Source organism: Ananas comosus, linkage group 1 (assembly GCF_001540865.1).
Source record: "Ananas comosus cultivar F153 linkage group 1, ASM154086v1, whole genome shotgun sequence".
Lineage (NCBI taxonomy): Eukaryota > Viridiplantae > Streptophyta > Magnoliopsida > Poales > Bromeliaceae > Ananas > Ananas comosus.
Window position 1 is genome coordinate 22,933,979 of NC_033621.1, and position 17,962 is coordinate 22,951,940.

General features: G+C 38.5%; 4 protein-coding genes across 4 annotated transcripts; 2 read left to right on the forward strand and 2 right to left on the reverse strand.

Moving 5' to 3' along the window:
- On the forward strand, window positions 1,580–4,354 carry LOC109714219 (palmitoyl-acyl carrier protein thioesterase, chloroplastic-like). The gene is made up of 6 exons (XM_020238735.1): window positions 1,580–2,371; window positions 3,045–3,178; window positions 3,298–3,411; window positions 3,502–3,676; window positions 3,783–3,851; window positions 3,933–4,354. Exons 1-6 carry the CDS (start codon window positions 1,937–1,939, stop codon window positions 4,176–4,178), a joined length of 1,173 nt encoding a protein of 390 aa, XP_020094324.1. The 5' UTR covers window positions 1,580–1,936; the 3' UTR covers window positions 4,179–4,354.
- LOC109725356 (heavy metal-associated isoprenylated plant protein 7-like) lies at window positions 4,672–6,337 on the reverse strand. Its single transcript, XM_020254545.1, has 4 exons — window positions 6,329–6,337; window positions 5,682–5,979; window positions 5,273–5,581; window positions 4,672–5,183 (listed from the first exon to the last, which is right to left on the reverse strand). Exons 1-4 carry the CDS (start codon window positions 6,335–6,337, stop codon window positions 4,672–4,674), a joined length of 1,128 nt encoding a protein of 375 aa, XP_020110134.1.
- On the forward strand, window positions 8,403–11,369 carry LOC109714227 (peroxidase 55-like). Its single transcript, XM_020238747.1, has 3 exons — window positions 8,403–8,691; window positions 10,357–10,548; window positions 10,643–11,369. The coding sequence occupies exons 1-3, from the start codon at window positions 8,479–8,481 to the stop codon at window positions 11,213–11,215; spliced, it is 978 nt and encodes a 325-aa protein (XP_020094336.1). The 5' UTR covers window positions 8,403–8,478; the 3' UTR covers window positions 11,216–11,369.
- Window positions 11,898–16,626, reverse strand: LOC109714212 (cysteine--tRNA ligase, chloroplastic/mitochondrial-like). Its single transcript, XM_020238725.1, has 9 exons — window positions 16,329–16,626; window positions 15,631–15,694; window positions 15,250–15,411; window positions 14,852–15,028; window positions 14,104–14,385; window positions 13,880–14,005; window positions 13,318–13,521; window positions 13,099–13,206; window positions 11,898–12,477 (listed from the first exon to the last, which is right to left on the reverse strand). The coding sequence occupies exons 1-9, from the start codon at window positions 16,493–16,495 to the stop codon at window positions 12,259–12,261; spliced, it is 1,509 nt and encodes a 502-aa protein (XP_020094314.1). The 5' UTR covers window positions 16,496–16,626; the 3' UTR covers window positions 11,898–12,258.

The window sequence follows — 17,962 nt, forward strand, 5'->3', positions numbered from 1 at the left end:
TATTACTTGTTGGGTGCTCATCATAATGGGGGTTTATGTGTCTACAGTTGCTTGGATTGGTGATCACAATTGCATCCCACAGTGGAGACAAGAGAGGGGGGACCTCTTTGAGAGCCACTATATTTATATTTGTGGCTGTTCACAAAATGCATGTAACTTGAGTTCACATGAATCCAAACCATGAATTAAAAAGAGAGTGAAAAAAATAAATAAATAAATAAAAAGAATCTCTCACTTTAATGCTTTAGATGGCATCCTATGGTTGGGCATGCATGATCTATATGAATCATTCCATCCTCTTTATTACCCATCTTCTCCCATGCTCTTTGGAAATTAATTAATGGAGTACTAATTAAGGCAAATGAACCCTACTATATCTTATTCAATACCTAATTAAGATATAGTTTAATTAACTAGGAAAAGTTTAATTAATAATCTTGTGAGCTGTACAAGTTGATTGTTATAGGAAGACTTGGTTTGGCTCTTCTTCTTCTTCTTCTTATTTAAAAAAAGAAAAATGTATATTAATTAATATATATAAGAAGACCATGGAACTTAAATGGTGGGATACAACACACCCAATAATAATACTTATTTCCATGAATATAAAACATAAAGCTCAGGTTACAAGGTTGGTGTCATGGTGGCATAGTTCCAAAAAATTCTACAAAGATGAAATATATATCTTGTGTAAACAATTTTGGAACTTTTAGGGAGTGCTTGGATCTTGGAATAACATATTTTCTTCATAATAGTTTATTCGCTATGAAGATTTTCTTGTGCGATCAAAATTTAGGAGTCTGATCAGCTTTGTAATTCCTCGAAAATGGTTCCAAGACTAAATATGTTATTTCATTTTAGACATTTAATTGTTTTCTTATCTACTTAGTACTATTTACGTGTCTAATAAATCAAAAGGATATGTTAGATAAGATGTTCGTGCACCCAATCTGGGCCTTAGTCTTCTACAAAAATTTTAAGTTTCGATGCACGGAGCATGCGTCAAGCCCTAGTGAGCATCGTGCCGTGCTCTACTGACATTTGGTTACAAATGCGGTGTATGATGTATCGTCTTTTCGGTAGTCTTAATTTGGTGGTTTTGGTCTAAAAGCTTATTTGGTCTTACTGTAGAGTGCAGGGTCGGATCGGGCGACCCCAAATCCAAGCCCGGCTAGAAAATTTGATAGGCTTCGTCGCGCAAGATCGACTTCAGCCCAAAATGACCGAAGAATACAAAAGCCCGACCCGAACCCAAGGCCCGATACGCATCGGCCCTTGTTTAGGCCCACTGGCATAAAATAATAAAATAATCAAAATAAAATTTTTTTAAAAAAGAAGAAGAAGAAGAAGAAAGGGAAGTATATATATATATATACTAAACTTAGTAATAATAATTTGACAAATAATGTTTGGTGGATCTAATTTGTAGAAGCCTACCTTTTGCTTTTCCTTGTCATGGTTGGAGGCAGCAGGTGAGCTGCACTCCATCACCATCATCCATTTTTTTCCCAACTCCCCTTCATTTGTATATATTAATGGATTGGATCTTACTAATTAATCCCTTAATTCTCTCCCCAAAACAAACACTCCCCCTATTATTTTGGCAACAATTTCTAGCTCACACCACCACTCAATCTCCTACACTTGCGTGTAATCCATCAATTCATGTCACCCCCCTCTTGATCATCTCTCTCTCTCTCTCTCTCTCTCTCTCTCTCTCTCTCTCTCTCTCTCTTTTTCTAACCTTTATATGACTAAGCATTGATTAGTTTTCTTCCATGCATGCTTTCTTTTCTTGTGATAAATTAAGTTTTGTTGCACACCAACAACCATATCAATTAATCCATGCATGCACACCATGCACGTACACACGCACCACATTATGAAATGAGCCTCCTCTCCATTGGCTCTCCTTTAACCAAATGAGTCTTCGAGCATGACGGCGGCGGCAGCGACGACGATGATATCGGTGCCCGCGAGGGCTATCGGCTTCGGCCTCCGAAAGGGAGGAGGAGGAGCTGCAGCGGCGGCGGCGGCGGCGGCGGCGGCGCCGATGCGAGTGAATTGTTGTAGTAGTGGTGGTGGTGAGCATGGTGATTATGTTAAGGTGAGAGCAATGGGGAGGGTGAATGGGAGGAAGGTGGTCAATGGGGTGGTGCATGGGAGCGTAGAGGCTCCATTGTATGTGGGGAAGGGTGGTGGGGAGGGTGGAGAGGGAGAGGGAGGGGGGGGTGTGGCCATGAATGACGCATTCAAGCTGGGGAAGTTTGTGGAGGAGAGGTTTGTGTACAGGCAGACATTTGTGATCAGGTCTTATGAGATTGGGCCTGACAAGACTGCCACCATGGAGACCCTCATGAATCTCCTTCAGGTAAATTACATGTACTTTTCTCTTTTTTCTTTTTTTTAAAATAAAATTAATATAGAATTTATCTAACATTTTCAATTTGTTTGATTTGAGTCGGTCAATGAATTCGTCGGTCATCTTTACAGATTTGGCCAATATACTTCATGCAATTATGAATTCATTAAAGTATCATTGACCAATTCAAATAAAATAAATAGAAAGGTTGGATAGTCAATTCAAAATGATTTATAGTTTAGATAAGTTCTGTGCATTTTTATCTTTTTTTATGTTTTTAACAATCATTGTCCGGTGAAATTAGACTTTTCGAACGTTCAAAATTTTGAATTTCTGCTTGCACGTTGAACATGAAAAAAAAAAAAGACGGTTTACACCTGGAGCTTCTGGATTTATTAGGGTCCGAAAAGATTTTTTTTTTTAATTTAGAAGATTCTTTAAATTCCTAAAGTATTGCTCGATCTCAAAGTTTGCTGATGTGTTGGCAAATGAGTATAACACTGTAAATTGTGATTGCAACCAATATGGTGAGGGGGGACATACATAGATAGTAGTTAGGCAAAATAGAAGTGATGCTGTAGTAGTTTTAAGGTGCAAACCATATTTGTAACTTGTGATTCAAATCTCAATAATAACTACAAAACTGAAGGATTCATGTATAATAATGGATCACTAAGAGCAGGAAACAGCCCTGAACCATGTGATGAGCTCCGGTCTGGCGAGCGACGGGTTCGGCGCGACGCATCAGATGAGCCTCAGGCAGCTCATCTGGGTCGTCACTCGGATCAACATCCAGGTCGAAAAATACAGCCGCTGGTAAATCAGAAACTTGCTAAACTGATCAAGATGTTACATATGTAATAGATCTGCAGTATATATGTATGTCTCCACCCCTCGCGCAAATTCGCATTCTCAAAAATGTTCTGCTTCTGCAGGGGAGATGTGATTGAGATTGATACCTGGGTGGCGGCGTCCGGGAAGAACGGCATGCGCCGCGACTGGATCATAAGAGACTACAACACCAAGAGAATGATAGCAAGTGCTACAAGGTGATCTGCAACTAGTCTGAGCCAATTCTGAAACTCTATTTTTTTTTTTTTTTTTTCTCTGACATGCATATATGTATTTGTATTCTGCAGCAACTGGGTAATGATGAACAGAGAAACAAGAAGGTTGTCTAAGATACCTGAACAGGTGAGGGAAGAGGTGAGGCCATTTTACTTGGACAGGACTGTGATCTCCGACGTCGGCAGCGACCGATCCATCGACAAACTTACTGACGAAACCGCAGAAAATATCAGATCAGGATTAGCAGTAAGAAATCTCTCTAACTTTTTCGGCTCGCAATTGAAATCAAAATCAGATTTGGCATCGGAATCAAAATCGGAATAACAAACTTCTCTGCTTTTCTGTGATTTAGCCAAGATGGAGTGACATGGATGTCAATCAGCATGTGAACAATGTGAAGTACATTGGATGGATCTTGGAGGTAATTGTTACGATTTTTAAATTTTCGATAGTGCAATGTGTTCTCTTGCGTGAGCGAACTACTCGATCCGTCCTTCCGTAGAGCGTGCCGCTGAACGTGTTGGAGGAATACCACCTTACGAGCATTACACTCGAATACCGCCGCGAATGCCGACAGTCGCAGCTCCTGGAGTCCCTGACCAGCATGATGCCGCGAGACATAGAGCAGGACTACGCGAATTCGTGCGAGGCCGACCTCGGCAGCACGCACCTGATCCGGCTGCAGGAGGACAAGGCCGAGATCGTGCGCGCGCGGGCGGAGTGGCGGTGCAAGGAGAATAATGCTTGATGATTCCAAAGATTTGCTGCATGACAAATTCCTAAGTGCTTTTCTTTGAATGCCCCTTTGGTTACTGTTCTAGCAATTTAGCTTTTGTTATCTCTCCTCATGTTGATCTTGTTCATTTATTCTTTGCTCTTTGGAGCTTGAAATACTTGCACATTTTGGCAGTTTGTGTTTCATTATTTTGTATGAAAACATTTATACCTTGCAATTAAGAATCTTTGTGAAAATTTAAAGGAAAAAGGGTTTTATATCTGCTTACAAGCCTAAATTCTCTCCAAGTTTAAAAATATTATTTCAACTTTATAGCAACATACATGCAACATCCAAGTACTTCAAAGACCTCGTCAAAAACTTGTTTCACCTCTGCGATGACAATTCTCACCATCATTTTATAGTATTATACAACAGAGAGCTCAAAAGTGCTTTTAGAAAGTTTTTTAGCATTTCATAGTATAAAAGCGAGTGCAGATGACAACGCAGTTCTAAAGTAGTAGCATTACATAACAACACAAGCATTAGGATTCTCGTCGCTGAAGATCTGCGGGGGGTAAGCGTAATACTCCGCGGGGTAGCGCGGATGGTAGTAGTAGTAGTAGCTATTTGCGTCGTAGCGCTCGCTCGTCACCTTTCCTCCTCCTCCCCCTATGACGCCAGCCTCTGCGGCTGCCGTCGGCCCCACCGCAACCACCATAGACTCCACTGCCGCCGCCGCGTCTACACCCCCACTCTTCTTCGTTTTATTGTTCTCCTTGTCCTTCTGCTTCTTCCCCCCTTCTTTTTTGCCGCCTGCGCCGCCTTCTTCCGTTTCTTGATTTGGATTCTGACGGTTTTCCTCCGCCGACGGTGCATCAGCAAGCGGCGGCGGGGACGGTAGCGGCACGTGCACTGCTGCCACGGTCACGTGCTTCCTCGTGCGCTTATGAACGTACTCCGCCAATGTCGCCGGATTGAATACGCCCTTCACCGTCACCTGCGACGCCACCAGGTTCGGATCAGCTTCATGCACCCCTGCTCCAATTTTCACACACAAATATTAATGTCCAAATGTCTCGAATCCAAACGTGAGGTGAAGTGTTGAATATATGATACTAAAACACCTTTCACCCTTAGAATCTTGTTCTTGATCTCTTGCGCGCAAGCCTCGCAATGCATGCGGATGTTAAGCACAGCGACGACCACCTGAGGCTCCTCCTCGTCCTTATTCTTACTATTCTCTTTATTCTTTTCCGGTGGCGGCAGCACCACCAGCGGCGGCGGCGGCGAAGGTCGGGCGGTTATGATAAGCTCGGCTTTCTTTCCACACTTCCTGTAGATTCTCTCCACCACCTTCGTCGGCTCCGCCGCCGCCCCCCTCCCCTTCACCGCCACCATCTGCGTCTTGTAATCCGCCTTTACATCGTCCACCCCTGCATCATATGATCAACAAGTACCGTATTATCTCTTTAAAAATTTGAACGTTCAGAGAACAGTGTTTTAATATTTTATATTCAGCACACACGCAGATACCTTCAAAGCCTCTTAAGGCGCGGCGCACCTTCCTCGCGCACCCCTCGCAGTCCATGAAGACCCTCATCACCACCACCTCCTCCGCCGCTACCGCCTGCGGTGGCTGCAGCTGCGGCGGCGGCGGCGGCGGCGGCGGCGGCTTCTCGGCTTCTGTGTCCTCATCCTTCTCCTTCCCCTCAACTTTATTCTCCTCTACTTCCTCAAAAATCTCCTCTACTTCCTTCTTTGCTTCCTGCGCCGCCGCGACTGCCACCGCCGCCTTCTTCACTTTCTCCAGCTTCTTCTCCTCCTCCTTCCCCTACCATTATCATGATAATAATTAAGATCTAAAAATTGGTAAATTTCTTGTTTTTTTTTTTTTGTTATTACTAAAGTTATTGATACGGTAGAAAGCAGTACAGAAACAATCTTAACACAGAAAATGACGCTAAAATAGTCTCAAAACTTCTTCAGACATTTCAAATGAATCATATCATGTATACAGACGAACAAGTCAACAGAACAAATATTAAAATGGATAAAGTTCGAAACTAGCTAATATTATTCGAATCATCATACACAAGAAATGAATCTAACAACAATAAGAATATAAAAATTGAACTGATTTTATCAAATTAATCCCCCCCAAAAAAAAAAAAAACACTTACCTTGCCCATCGTTATTTTCGCCACTACTACTACTACTACTACTATTCACCTCCTTAACTATTCATGCATTCACCCCACTCCATCCCTTCTTTTTCTCTCTCTCTCTCTCTCTCTCTCTCTCTCTCTTATTTTCTCTCTCTAGGATGCGCAGGATGACGTGGCGACTCGTCGCACGTGTAGAGCTCTTGGAGTGACACGTGGTGCGTAGCCGCAAAGGGAGAGCGCTTGTGTCGTACGTCATCTCGTCGCGTGGAGGCCGCCGCAATTGCGATCAATTAGCGACCAGGGGTGCATGTAATGCGGGTAGGGACCGGAACCGGCCGAACCCGACTCCGAACCCGAAATACGAATCCGATCCGACAGATTTCAAAATTTTCTATACAAATCCGAACCCGACGAAAAATTTAAAATCCAAGCCGAAATAATTATTTCTCTTTTCAATATTTCAAAATAGACTATATTAAATCTAAATTTTTAAGATACAAATTCAAATATAATATTAAATTTTTATATACATATTATATATAATATAAAATAAATTCAGGTTCGGGTTCAGATGAGGTACCACCAAAATTCATATCCGTCAGGCTTTTGTTTTTGATATTAATATTCGAAATCATATCCGTTTAGTATCAAATAAATTCGCCTCCTTCGAATTCAGATTTTGATAAAATTTTGAATATCTATATCCATTTACATCCCTAAATGTGGGTTCGTGCGCGCAGTTGTTGGATTGTTGACATTCTTGCCCACCTCGAATAATAACCTAACTCAATTATTTATTTCTTTTTTTTATTATTTTTAAAATTTTTAATTAAAAATAATTTTATAAAGTAAGATCATAAAAAATGATCTTACTTTATAACACCGTTATAACACGGAACCGAAATTTATACTCCAATCTCGTTACATCATTAAACTCCATGATTTTATTAATAATAAAGTTTTAGCTAAGTTTTAGTTAATTTATTACTTAGAAAATGATCTGATTTATTGCGACCTATTTTATCTAAAGTTTAAATAATTTTATTAAAAGTATGAGATAAGATGTCACCGAATTTTAAGGTAACTAAAAATAATGGTTGGTATTTTTTAAAAAAAATTTATTGTGCATAAATTAATCAACATCAAATAAATCGTGCTAAGCTTAAAGTGGAATCAGAGTAATCGTGCCATGCATATCTCACATTCAAAGGTATACGTGGACTACCATGAATTAATTAAATAATTTAAAAATATGCCCACAATTTTAACTTTAAAAAAACTTTGATTTACAACAATTGATAGATCAAACTTTTTCATAATGATGAGACACTAACATTGTATAATTTAGCACACATTTGTTTTTTTTTTTGAGAAAAAGCACGCTACCTGCTTCACTCATTCAGGATATGAACTTAGCTACATCGGTAAGGCAATAAGGCCTCTAAAGAGATGAAAAGCCGGACAAAGACGAAAATAAATAAAAAAAAATCAGTGTTTCTCCATAGGGCGAAGTTTCCCCCACAGGGACGTCAGCTGTTTAACCTTATAGCAACCACGGATTGGATCAGTCTGATTCCTTCTAAAGATCACACCATTCCTGATCTCCCAAATAACCCACCAATAGGCAATTAGTTCAGGTAAACCATCGCTCATGAGCTGAGACCCCGTCCTTCCGCTCCGTCTATCCCAAACCATATGCACATCTTCGGCCAAATCTTCTGCTTGGACATCCTCTAATGACATCACCATAAAAAATTTGAAGAATAAGTGTATTGTAGTCCTACTCTCTCTCTCTTTCTATATATATATATATATTATATGTAAATAATTAAAAGAATTTTTCATTGAAACTACCACTAAAATAGAATGGAGCAACATGCATGTGACCAAGCAACATACTCATGTGTCAAAATCCTATTGGATCAACACCAACCAATGAAATTAAGTCAAATATAATGTGAGCTTAAGTTCAAATCATCAAAAGCTAATTACACATGCCTAATAAAACTTTTCTCATTCTCTTCTCAACTCTTCCATTCCCTCCTATATATATACACATATATATATAAAAAATTAATCTTTGTTATATCAAATCCCCTCCACTGTTACAGACACATTCCCTCTTTTCTTTCCCTTTGACAAATTAAGAGAGACACTAAATAGAGATGGAGCAACATTATTTGAGAGGATTGGTTGTGGGGTTGGTTCTATTGCTTGCTTTGCGAATCGCAGAGGCCGGTTTGTCGCCGAATTACTACGAAACGTCGTGCCCGAACGTCGAGTCGATTGTGCGGCAGGCGGTGGAGAAGAAGAAAAACGCGACGGTCGTGACGGTGCCCGCGACACTGAGGTTGTTCTTCCACGATTGCTTCGTCGAGGTGCGATCTCCGTATCCTCTTATTTTGAAGCTCTTTTGCTTTTCGCGAACTTCGCAAAATGATGCTAGGAGATCACCAACATTTATATCTTCCTCTTTTTTGTTTGTTTGTTTTTTCTTACATAAGAATTTGATGAAAAGGAAGGATATGAGTAGAGGAGTTTGAATTTAGGAGAAGAAACAAGGAATTTTAATGATTGAGGAGTTGGTTTTATTACATTAAAATTAGTAGGGAGTTAGAGATTAATCATATGAAAAACAAGGTTACAAAAAGTCAATGGCACCTACAAAAAAAAAAGGGAGTATTTGGTAATGAGGTTAATTATTAAGCTTGATCCACATTGTGTGCCATATGTTGAATGTAAAATATAAAAGCACTATGCTCCAAGTTTACATCTTCGACTTACGGAAAAATTTGGAGCTCGTAGAAAGCTTTTGAAAAGTAACGATTGTTTCATATAATTTAACATTATAAACAAATAAAGATATTAAAAAATATATAGAGGACGATAATGAGAAAAATAAAATTTTGTAAATAAAAAGATCTACAAAGGAAGTTAATTTATGAGGATTCCATATGTCAAATTATAATCATAATTTATTTTCTATCAGATCGATTTTTACTGTGGCATAGATTTAGAACCATTAAAACTCCTTGGATTTTTTTTTTTTTTTTCCTATCAAACACCACAAACTATAAGGAATCAAGAAGAAGAAAAAAAAAAAAGAATTAAAAAAACAAAAAGAATTTACAGGATTTAGTTTTGAATAACGCGTCGTCAAAATAAAGATTTCATTGTAATAGGGTTAAAGTACAATGGGAGCCTTCGTGGGAGGAAACGCTTTGTACCGTTGATATACTAATCTGTATATAATATATCAGTATACCAACACATCAACAATCTAAAAATGTGCAATATATAATACAATCTATGTGCAATATATCAGCATACCAACATCTCAGCAGTCGAGAAAAATAAAATATATAAGCCAATCTATGTTTAATATATTAGCGTAGCTACACATTAACGGTTCAAAAAAAAGTTATTTTGTGGCACTCATACAAGTACTCTCTCTAAAGCACTCTTTCTCGCTCAATAATGAGTCATGTTTTTTCTTTTTTTTCAAATTTTTTAGACTATATATGAGATCTAAAAATCTGTGTCAAATTTTATTAGTAATTTTAATAATTGCACAAAGTTAAGTTGAATTGGTCATTAAAATTGATTTTAGAACAAAAAAAAAAGGGAACAACATAGATAGACGTGAAAGCCACATAGTCTGATTTAATAATTTTTAAAATAAGGCCAGGGTTTTTAATTAATAAATATCCTCATTAACTGTTACAACTTACAAGAAAATTAAAAATTAATATATATAATAATTGTACCCATCAATAATTTTATACAGCACGTTAATTTATTTATTTTTTCCTAACTAAATAAATAATTTAAAGTAGCACGATGAATCCGCCTTTGACTCTACCAAACCATTTTTTTTTCTTTTTCCTTTTTTTTGGAGATATATATCATATTTATTTTTTTTGAGATATGAATCCAAGTATTACCGTACATATTTAAATTAAAGTTAGGGAGTAATTTTTTTTTTCATTTTTGTAGTAAAATAAAAATATCTTGGATACTAATTGAATTTCTGGATGATCAAGGGTTGTGATGCATCTGTGCTGATTGCGTCGCCGAACGGCGACGCCGAGAAGGACGCGCCGGACAACATCTCCCTCGCCGGCGACGGGTTCGACACCGTCATCAAGGCCAAGGAGGCCGTCGAAGCTGAATGCCCCGGCGTGGTCTCCTGTGCCGACATACTGGCAATCGCTGCCCGTGATGTTGTGGCTCTAGTAAATACCTATCAACTAGTCTATTCAGTCAAAATACAAAAACAAGTATGTTCGCAATTTTAAACGGAGCCTTTTGTGGTCATTTTTTGGCTAGGCTGGAGGCCCGAACTTCACGGTCGAACTCGGCCGGCTCGACGGTCTCATCTCCAACGCTAGCCTGGTAGCCGGGAACCTCCCGGGGCCGGACTACAACCTCGCGAATCTCACGTCGCTCTTTGGCAAACACAACCTCACTGTGCTCGACGTAGTCGCACTCTCCGGCGCCCACACGGTCGGCTTCGCGCACTGCACCCGCTTCGCCGACCGCCTGTACAACTTCAGCTCGACGTTGCCGGTCGACCCGTCGCTCAACCCGGTGTACGCGGAGCAGCTCGAGCAGGTGTGCCCGCCGCACGTCGATCCCACGATGGCGGTGAACATGGACCCGGTCACGCCGGTCACGTTCGACAGCTACTACTACAAGAACCTGGTCGACGGCCTCGGGCTTTTCAGGTCCGACGAGGTGCTCTACACCGACAACCGGACGAAGTCCGCCGTCGACGACTTTGCGGGGAACCAGAGCAGCTTCTTCGCGGCGTTCGCGCACGCGATGGTCAAGCTCGGGCGGGTCGGCGTCAAGGCCGGAAAACTTGGCCAGATCAGGAGAGACTGCACCACGTTCAATTGAGTTGTACGTTACGCGCGGAAATTTGATTCATTTGTATACTGTTTTGTTTTTACAACATGAAGTGCTACTACTGAGAAGAATGAAAGATTTGTTTTGTTTTCTTTTTTATGAACGAAAACTCAGGTGTACTGCAATAAAAAGTAGGGACAACAAATGTGATCTCCACAAAATTCACATATCTGTAGGNTTGTTTTGTTTTCTTTTTTATGAACGAAAACTCAGGTGTACTGCAATAAAAAGTAGGGACAACAAATGTGATCTCCACAAAATTCACAATACATTTCCAATTTTAACCTTTTATTAAAAAGATATATATATATATATATATATATATATATATATATATATATATATATGTAAAAAGGCATAATCTAGAGCTACCAGATGCAAGATGATACTCATACCACTACAAAAGAAAACACAGAGATGCCCACATGAAGATACATAGAAAACAAATTTTATTCTAATTAAAAAAAACTTCAAAAACCATCATCATACACAACCAAGAGAGTGCAAAAATAGTAGAACACTAGCAATACTCAACCAAAACAATAAATGAATTCCATATTTGTAGCAGTAGAAAAGTTTCACTCCACCGAACTCACAAAAAGGTGCAGGAAAACAAGAACAGAGTTCCTACGATATAATTAGCAAGGGAGTCCTATAAATATCTTCATCTTAATAGCAAGAGAGATAATGCGCATCGAATTCATTAGATTCATCTATTCATCAACAAAAAATCCACACTGAAAAAGTAACAAGCTTGCCATATTTGGATACAATGTGAGTCGGATAAATAAAATATTTGTAAAAGTAGTGCAGGGAAACAACCATACGAGGGGTTTCTTGTTCATCTTGTACAATCCTGTTAAATCAGCGCACATTAAATAATCGAAAGGGAAAATCCCCCGTCCTGAGTAAGTGAAATTCCACTAGCCAAAAATTGCAACCTATAAGACCTCTTTAACTTATACATGCCGACCGACCGCTGCGAAAAATGGTAAGTAAGGTAAGTGACGATAATTTATCGGTTCAGAAATTGGCTAATCTTCTGGAAGCTCGGGTTCGCACGGTCTCCATACTGTACCACCTGGTTCATCCATTAGGGCGATTCCCAGGGCGGTGAGCTCTTTCCTGATCCTATCAGATTCGCTGTACTGTTTGTTCTTCCTCGCCAATGTCCTCTCCTCGATCTTCTGTAAGAGTTCTTCCTCCGACATCCCCGCTCTCTTTAGTGCCTTCTCTTTTAGTTGTTGCAACACCTGTAGAGTTGGGGGCCAAAAAAAAAAGTATGTTGTAAGGTTGAAAACAACTTCAATTGAAGAATATCCAAAATAGAAACTTAAAGGTACCGTTTGGTTCGAGAACAACCAATTTTTGTTTATTCTTGGGATAGGTGTAACTTTTGTGATAGGTAGGAATTAGTTCAATTTTGTGTTTGGACGAGAATCGAGATATTTAGAGGAATAAGAAAAATTACGTTTGGTTGATTGGGTTGGGATAGGAGGGATAAGAGTAATTATGATTGAAAATAAAACTAATTTATCTAAATATTAAGCACCTAAGTATTAGTAAATAATATTTTAATAAGTTAATAAATAAATTAATCAAAATTACATTATAAATTAATTAAAATTACGAGATGACATTAATTAGTAAATAACTATAAAAAAATAAGTCAACATGTTAATAGAATTNCTGCCAAACAAACTTCAGTATAGATTGCAAAAAATCATCATCCATCGGCACATTTAATTGTGTAGAACTTGAGTTTCAAAAAGGGGGGGAAAAACATGTAAATGATCAAACGAGGCCTAAGGGAACTGTTACATAAACAAGAAGTCACGGAGGCCTACATAGGAAACTTTTAACTCATTAAATACCTCCGCACAAGATGACGACGGCATCAGACCAAGGATCCCAAGTACATCCTTAACTTCTTTTTCCAAAGCAATCAGGGCTTGAATAAGCGATTGCTGCTGCTTCTTACCCTTTTGAATAGGAGAAGCAAACACGAAAGTACCAACTACGGTCAGCTAATAAGCTTCCTTAATTCAAACAACAAAATTGAAGCCCAATTTGATTTTCCAGATCCATTGTACCTTAAATTTCTTCAAATTGCTGTTGATTGCCTTCAGAGGTTCCATTAGGTCATCCAGAACAGCAGTAGTGTGCAAATCATCAGACATAGAAGCTGTGAAATTGGTGGGGAACTTATTGACCAGTTCTCTGATATCATCTGGAATCTGACCTTTGATATTTCCTTCACGAAATGGGGATAGAGCCTTTTCACAGTCATGTATAGTCTACATGTGGGGAAAATAAACAAAGAATTAACTCTTATATCCTGTAAAGCATTTAAAAGCTCGAGCTACTATATGTTTGGTCTCAAACAGCTTCTTTACTCCAAAAATGAAGTAGCAAAAGTATTTAGCAAGCAAAATGTCTTGAATTATTGCCCAAGTGGGAGCGCAAATGAGACCCAAAAAAAACATGCTCCAACTTGAAGCTTCTACATATGCTGAATTCAGAAACTACTGAATGGGCTTTTAAGGGAAGAACTGTTAGCGTAGCTCCAAACAGCTCTACCCAAACAATACCTCCTAGAAAGCTCAAGCCAACTCAAAGATGACCTTAACTTGTTTCTCCAGACAAGTAACACACCTGATATATGTAGAAGACACGATCCGATGCAGTGTCAAGCTGTCTATCAGAGTAATTCACATCTGCCCGGTAGTGTGTGCGCATTAAGAAGAACCTTAACGCTAAAGGATGATATTTCTCAATTATCTGCATTCGAGAAAATAGAATTTTATGCCTCAGATAGAAATCTTACGGTGTTAAATTGATGGGACATACAAAAGTGTTAAGTTGTTATGACCGCTTACATCTCGGATTGTGAAGAAGTTATTGTCTGACTTGGACATTTTCTGATTATCCCGGTTGACGAAGCCATTATGCATCCAATAGTTCACGTTGCTTTCTGGACAAGCAGCTCGACTCTGCGCGAGCTCGTTTTCATGGTGAGGGAAGATCAAATCCTTTCCCCCACCATGAATATCGAAAGCATGGCCTAAATAATGAGAACTCATGGCACTGCATTCAATATGCCACCCTGGTCGCCCTGGGCCCCATGGACTTTCCCAACTTGGCTCACCAGGCTTAGCAGACTGAAAGTTAAATTAAAAAAATTAAAAAAGGATATTATATATATATATATATAGATAGCATAACGGATAAGGTAAAATGTATGGGAGATCCGTGTACTGTCCTGTTATTGCTATTTAACCCCTAGACTCTTCACTTTAACACTTTAGTCCCTCAACTTTCTCATATATTGTAGTCCATCGCTAACCGGCCAAAAAAAAAAAAAATCTATGTATTTCCTGTAAAATGACTTCCTTGATTCGATACTTTGGAACAGGGTCAAAAATGTTATTTGTTGGAAAATGTCACATGTTGTGAAAATCTTTTTCACGGTCATAGATTGAATTAAAAACAATGAGAAAGATTAGGGGCAAATGCCCAAGTGAAAAATCCAGAAAACAGTTAGAATACCAGAACAGTACATAATTGCTGATAAATAATACAGAGTCTAAAAGGACATATGCTGAAAGTTAAACATGAGCTCCCCACCTTCCATAATGCAAAGTCTGCGGGATTCCGCTTTCTCAGATCAACAGAGGCTCGTCCACCTCCACCTGCAAGATTGTCATCTAACTTCCGTCCGGACAAACGGCAATAATCGGGAAAACTATCAACAGAAAAGTAAACATCTCCCTCAAGAGTGTAGGCATGGCCATTATCAATTATCTGTAAGCACAAGAACATGAAATTTTCATCAGAAAACAAAACAAAAGCAATAAGAAGAAAAAAGATCTAGTAAATCAAAGATTGAGAGAAGATCAATATGACGGAACAGTAATGAAGCACCATGTGATTTTTTGCATCACAGGGAACTGAGGGAACAAAATTTGCATCACCACTTCAATAAAAATATATATATAAATATTCAATGCTCGGCAAGGAACTACCTTTGCTATCATATCCTTTATCTGTTCTATATGATCTGTCACACGTGGTTCATGAGTTGGAGGCAAGCATTGAAGGACAGCCATATCATCCAAGAATTCTTTGCTAAATCGGCTACTTAAACTTAATGGATCCTCCCCAGCTTCATTTGCTCGTTTGATGATCTACAAAATGAGCAGAAGTTTTACTTAGTTCTTGTATTAGTACAAAAGCAAGCTACCACAGCATATACCCACTTCAAGCTAGAATACCTGGAAGCATACTCAGCTAGTCATGTGACTAACAACATTTAAAAGCACAGCATGCAAGCCTTGATAGCAAAAGCCTCCTCTAGGTGAAAAAGTAAATACATGCTATTTCATTCTAATTTAAAACTTACTAACCTTGTCATCAATATCAGTGAAGTTGCGCACGTACTTAATTTCATATCCCAAATGCTTCAAGTATCTGTAATCAAGGAACCAATAGATCCAAATTACACAATCTTACATCACAAAATTTATGTCCATATATACAAAAATAATTGCCAATCTAGATAAATGACTTGGAAAATAATTAGCATGCCCAAAAGGTAATTTTGCAATATATGAATAAAGTCCTCAAATTACTCAAAATCGTTCCATTGTGTAAAATGCTTTCAGAGTGAAGATGATGAAGAATATCTCATCTATCTAATTCTTCAAAACATTAAGCTATGCTGCGGAAGATCGCTTACTTCAATATCCACCAACTCATCTTTACACTCTTTAACTCAACACTGAGTGCAAATTTTCCACCAAAAATTCAAAATTTTAGTGCTGAGTGCAAATTTCCCACCAATTTTTCAAAATTTTAATGCTTCTCAAACCAAGAACTAAACAAAACACTCCTTAACTTCCGTTCGGTGAGTTACCTCAGATGCATTAAATCTACTTTAACCATAGATTACTCCAAATTAGCAGGCGATAAGCACTAATTCGCCAAAATTCATACTACAAACAACCTCTACAACTCCTACTACTACTACAGCAATCATAGTCACAGCAAAACCACTCTCGGATCCGAAACAAGGCGAAGAGGAAGGACGAGGGGAAGAAGGGACCTGTGGAGCACGTCGAAGGCGACGTAGGCGCGGGCGTGGCCGATGTGGCTGAGATCGTAGGGGGTGACGCCGCAAACGTACATGGAGACCTTCCCGTCGACTATCGGCTTGAAGGGCTCCTTCTGCTTCGACATGGAGTTGAAGAGGGCGAGCTCCGGATCCCCCATCTCCGGCCCTTCCTCCCACCCCCGGCTCCTCTCGAAACCCTAGACTCAAACCCTAATCGAGAGGCGCGGACGCCGCGGAGGAGGAAGAAGATGAAGCTAGTGCAACGCGATCGGTTAATTTTTTGGGCACGATTTTGTGGGAATTTATTTTCTCTTTTTTTTATTAAGGTGAAATGTATGAAAGCCCCTTTAACTTTGGGTTATTTTGAAATTGACCCCTCAACCTTCCTTTTCACCTTTTTTTTAAACCTTTTTAAACCGAATCAAATTGAAATTTATAGATGAACTGAACGAATCTGAATCGAAATAGTTCGGTGGAATAATTGTAATAGTTAAACTCTTTAAAGCATTTAATTACATTTAAAGATGGGAAAACTTCAAAAACCCCCCTTATGGTCTCAATTTTTTTCACTTTAGTACCATGTGGTTTAAAATGTATCAAGTTAGTACATTGTGGTTTCTCACTTTATCACTTTAGTACCCTGTGGTTTAAAGTGTATCAAGTTGGTACCCTGTGGTTTTGCATTTTATCACTTTAGTATCCTGTGGTTTTGATTTTGTATCAAATTAGTACCCTGTGATTTTTTAAACTATAGGGTACTAAAGTGATAAAGTGTGAAACCACAGAGTACTAAAGTGATAAAGTGCAAAACCACAGGATACTAACTTGATACACTTTAAANCTGTGATTTTTTAAACTATAGGGTACTAAAGTGATAAAGTGTGAAACCACAGAGTACTAAAGTGATAAAGTGCAAAACCACAGGGTACTAACTTGATACACTTTAAACCACAGGGTACTAAAGTGATAAAGTGAGAAACCACATGGTACTAACTTGATACACTTTAAACCACAGGGTACTAAAATAAAAAAGTGTGGAACCACATAGGGGGTTTTTGAAGTTTTTCCTTTAAAGATTAATGCAAAAATATGTAAATATGGTTTATTCATTAAAAAAATTTAATTGATTAACGCGAACCGAACCGCATAGGACATTCCGGTTCGAGTCAATCGGTTAGGTTGATTTTAGGCTCAGAGAGACAAGAAAAAGGAAATTTGAACTATTGATTTCCGAAGTTTTATAAAAAAGGTTATTTTGATTTTAAAAATTTTAAAACTAAATTTAATGCCTCTTAATCTTAGTAAGCATATATATATTCAGTTTCATGGGGAAAAAAATAAAAAAATAAAAAAATGGGTTTGGGGATTTAAACTGAAAAGGAGGGGTTACGATCTCAATCCAACTGAACTAGGCATTATACATTGTAACTATTTAATTAATACAATGTATTGAAAACAAGCTTTTATGAGTCCAATTAATGAAAAAAAATTATTAGGTTACCAATTCACATAATTGAGCCGAAAAAGTAACACCTACGTAATTATAGCTTTTGTTGAATCCGTCAAATAAATTTTTTAACAAAAATATAATATAAAACAGAATCTATCAAATGAATACTAAATCT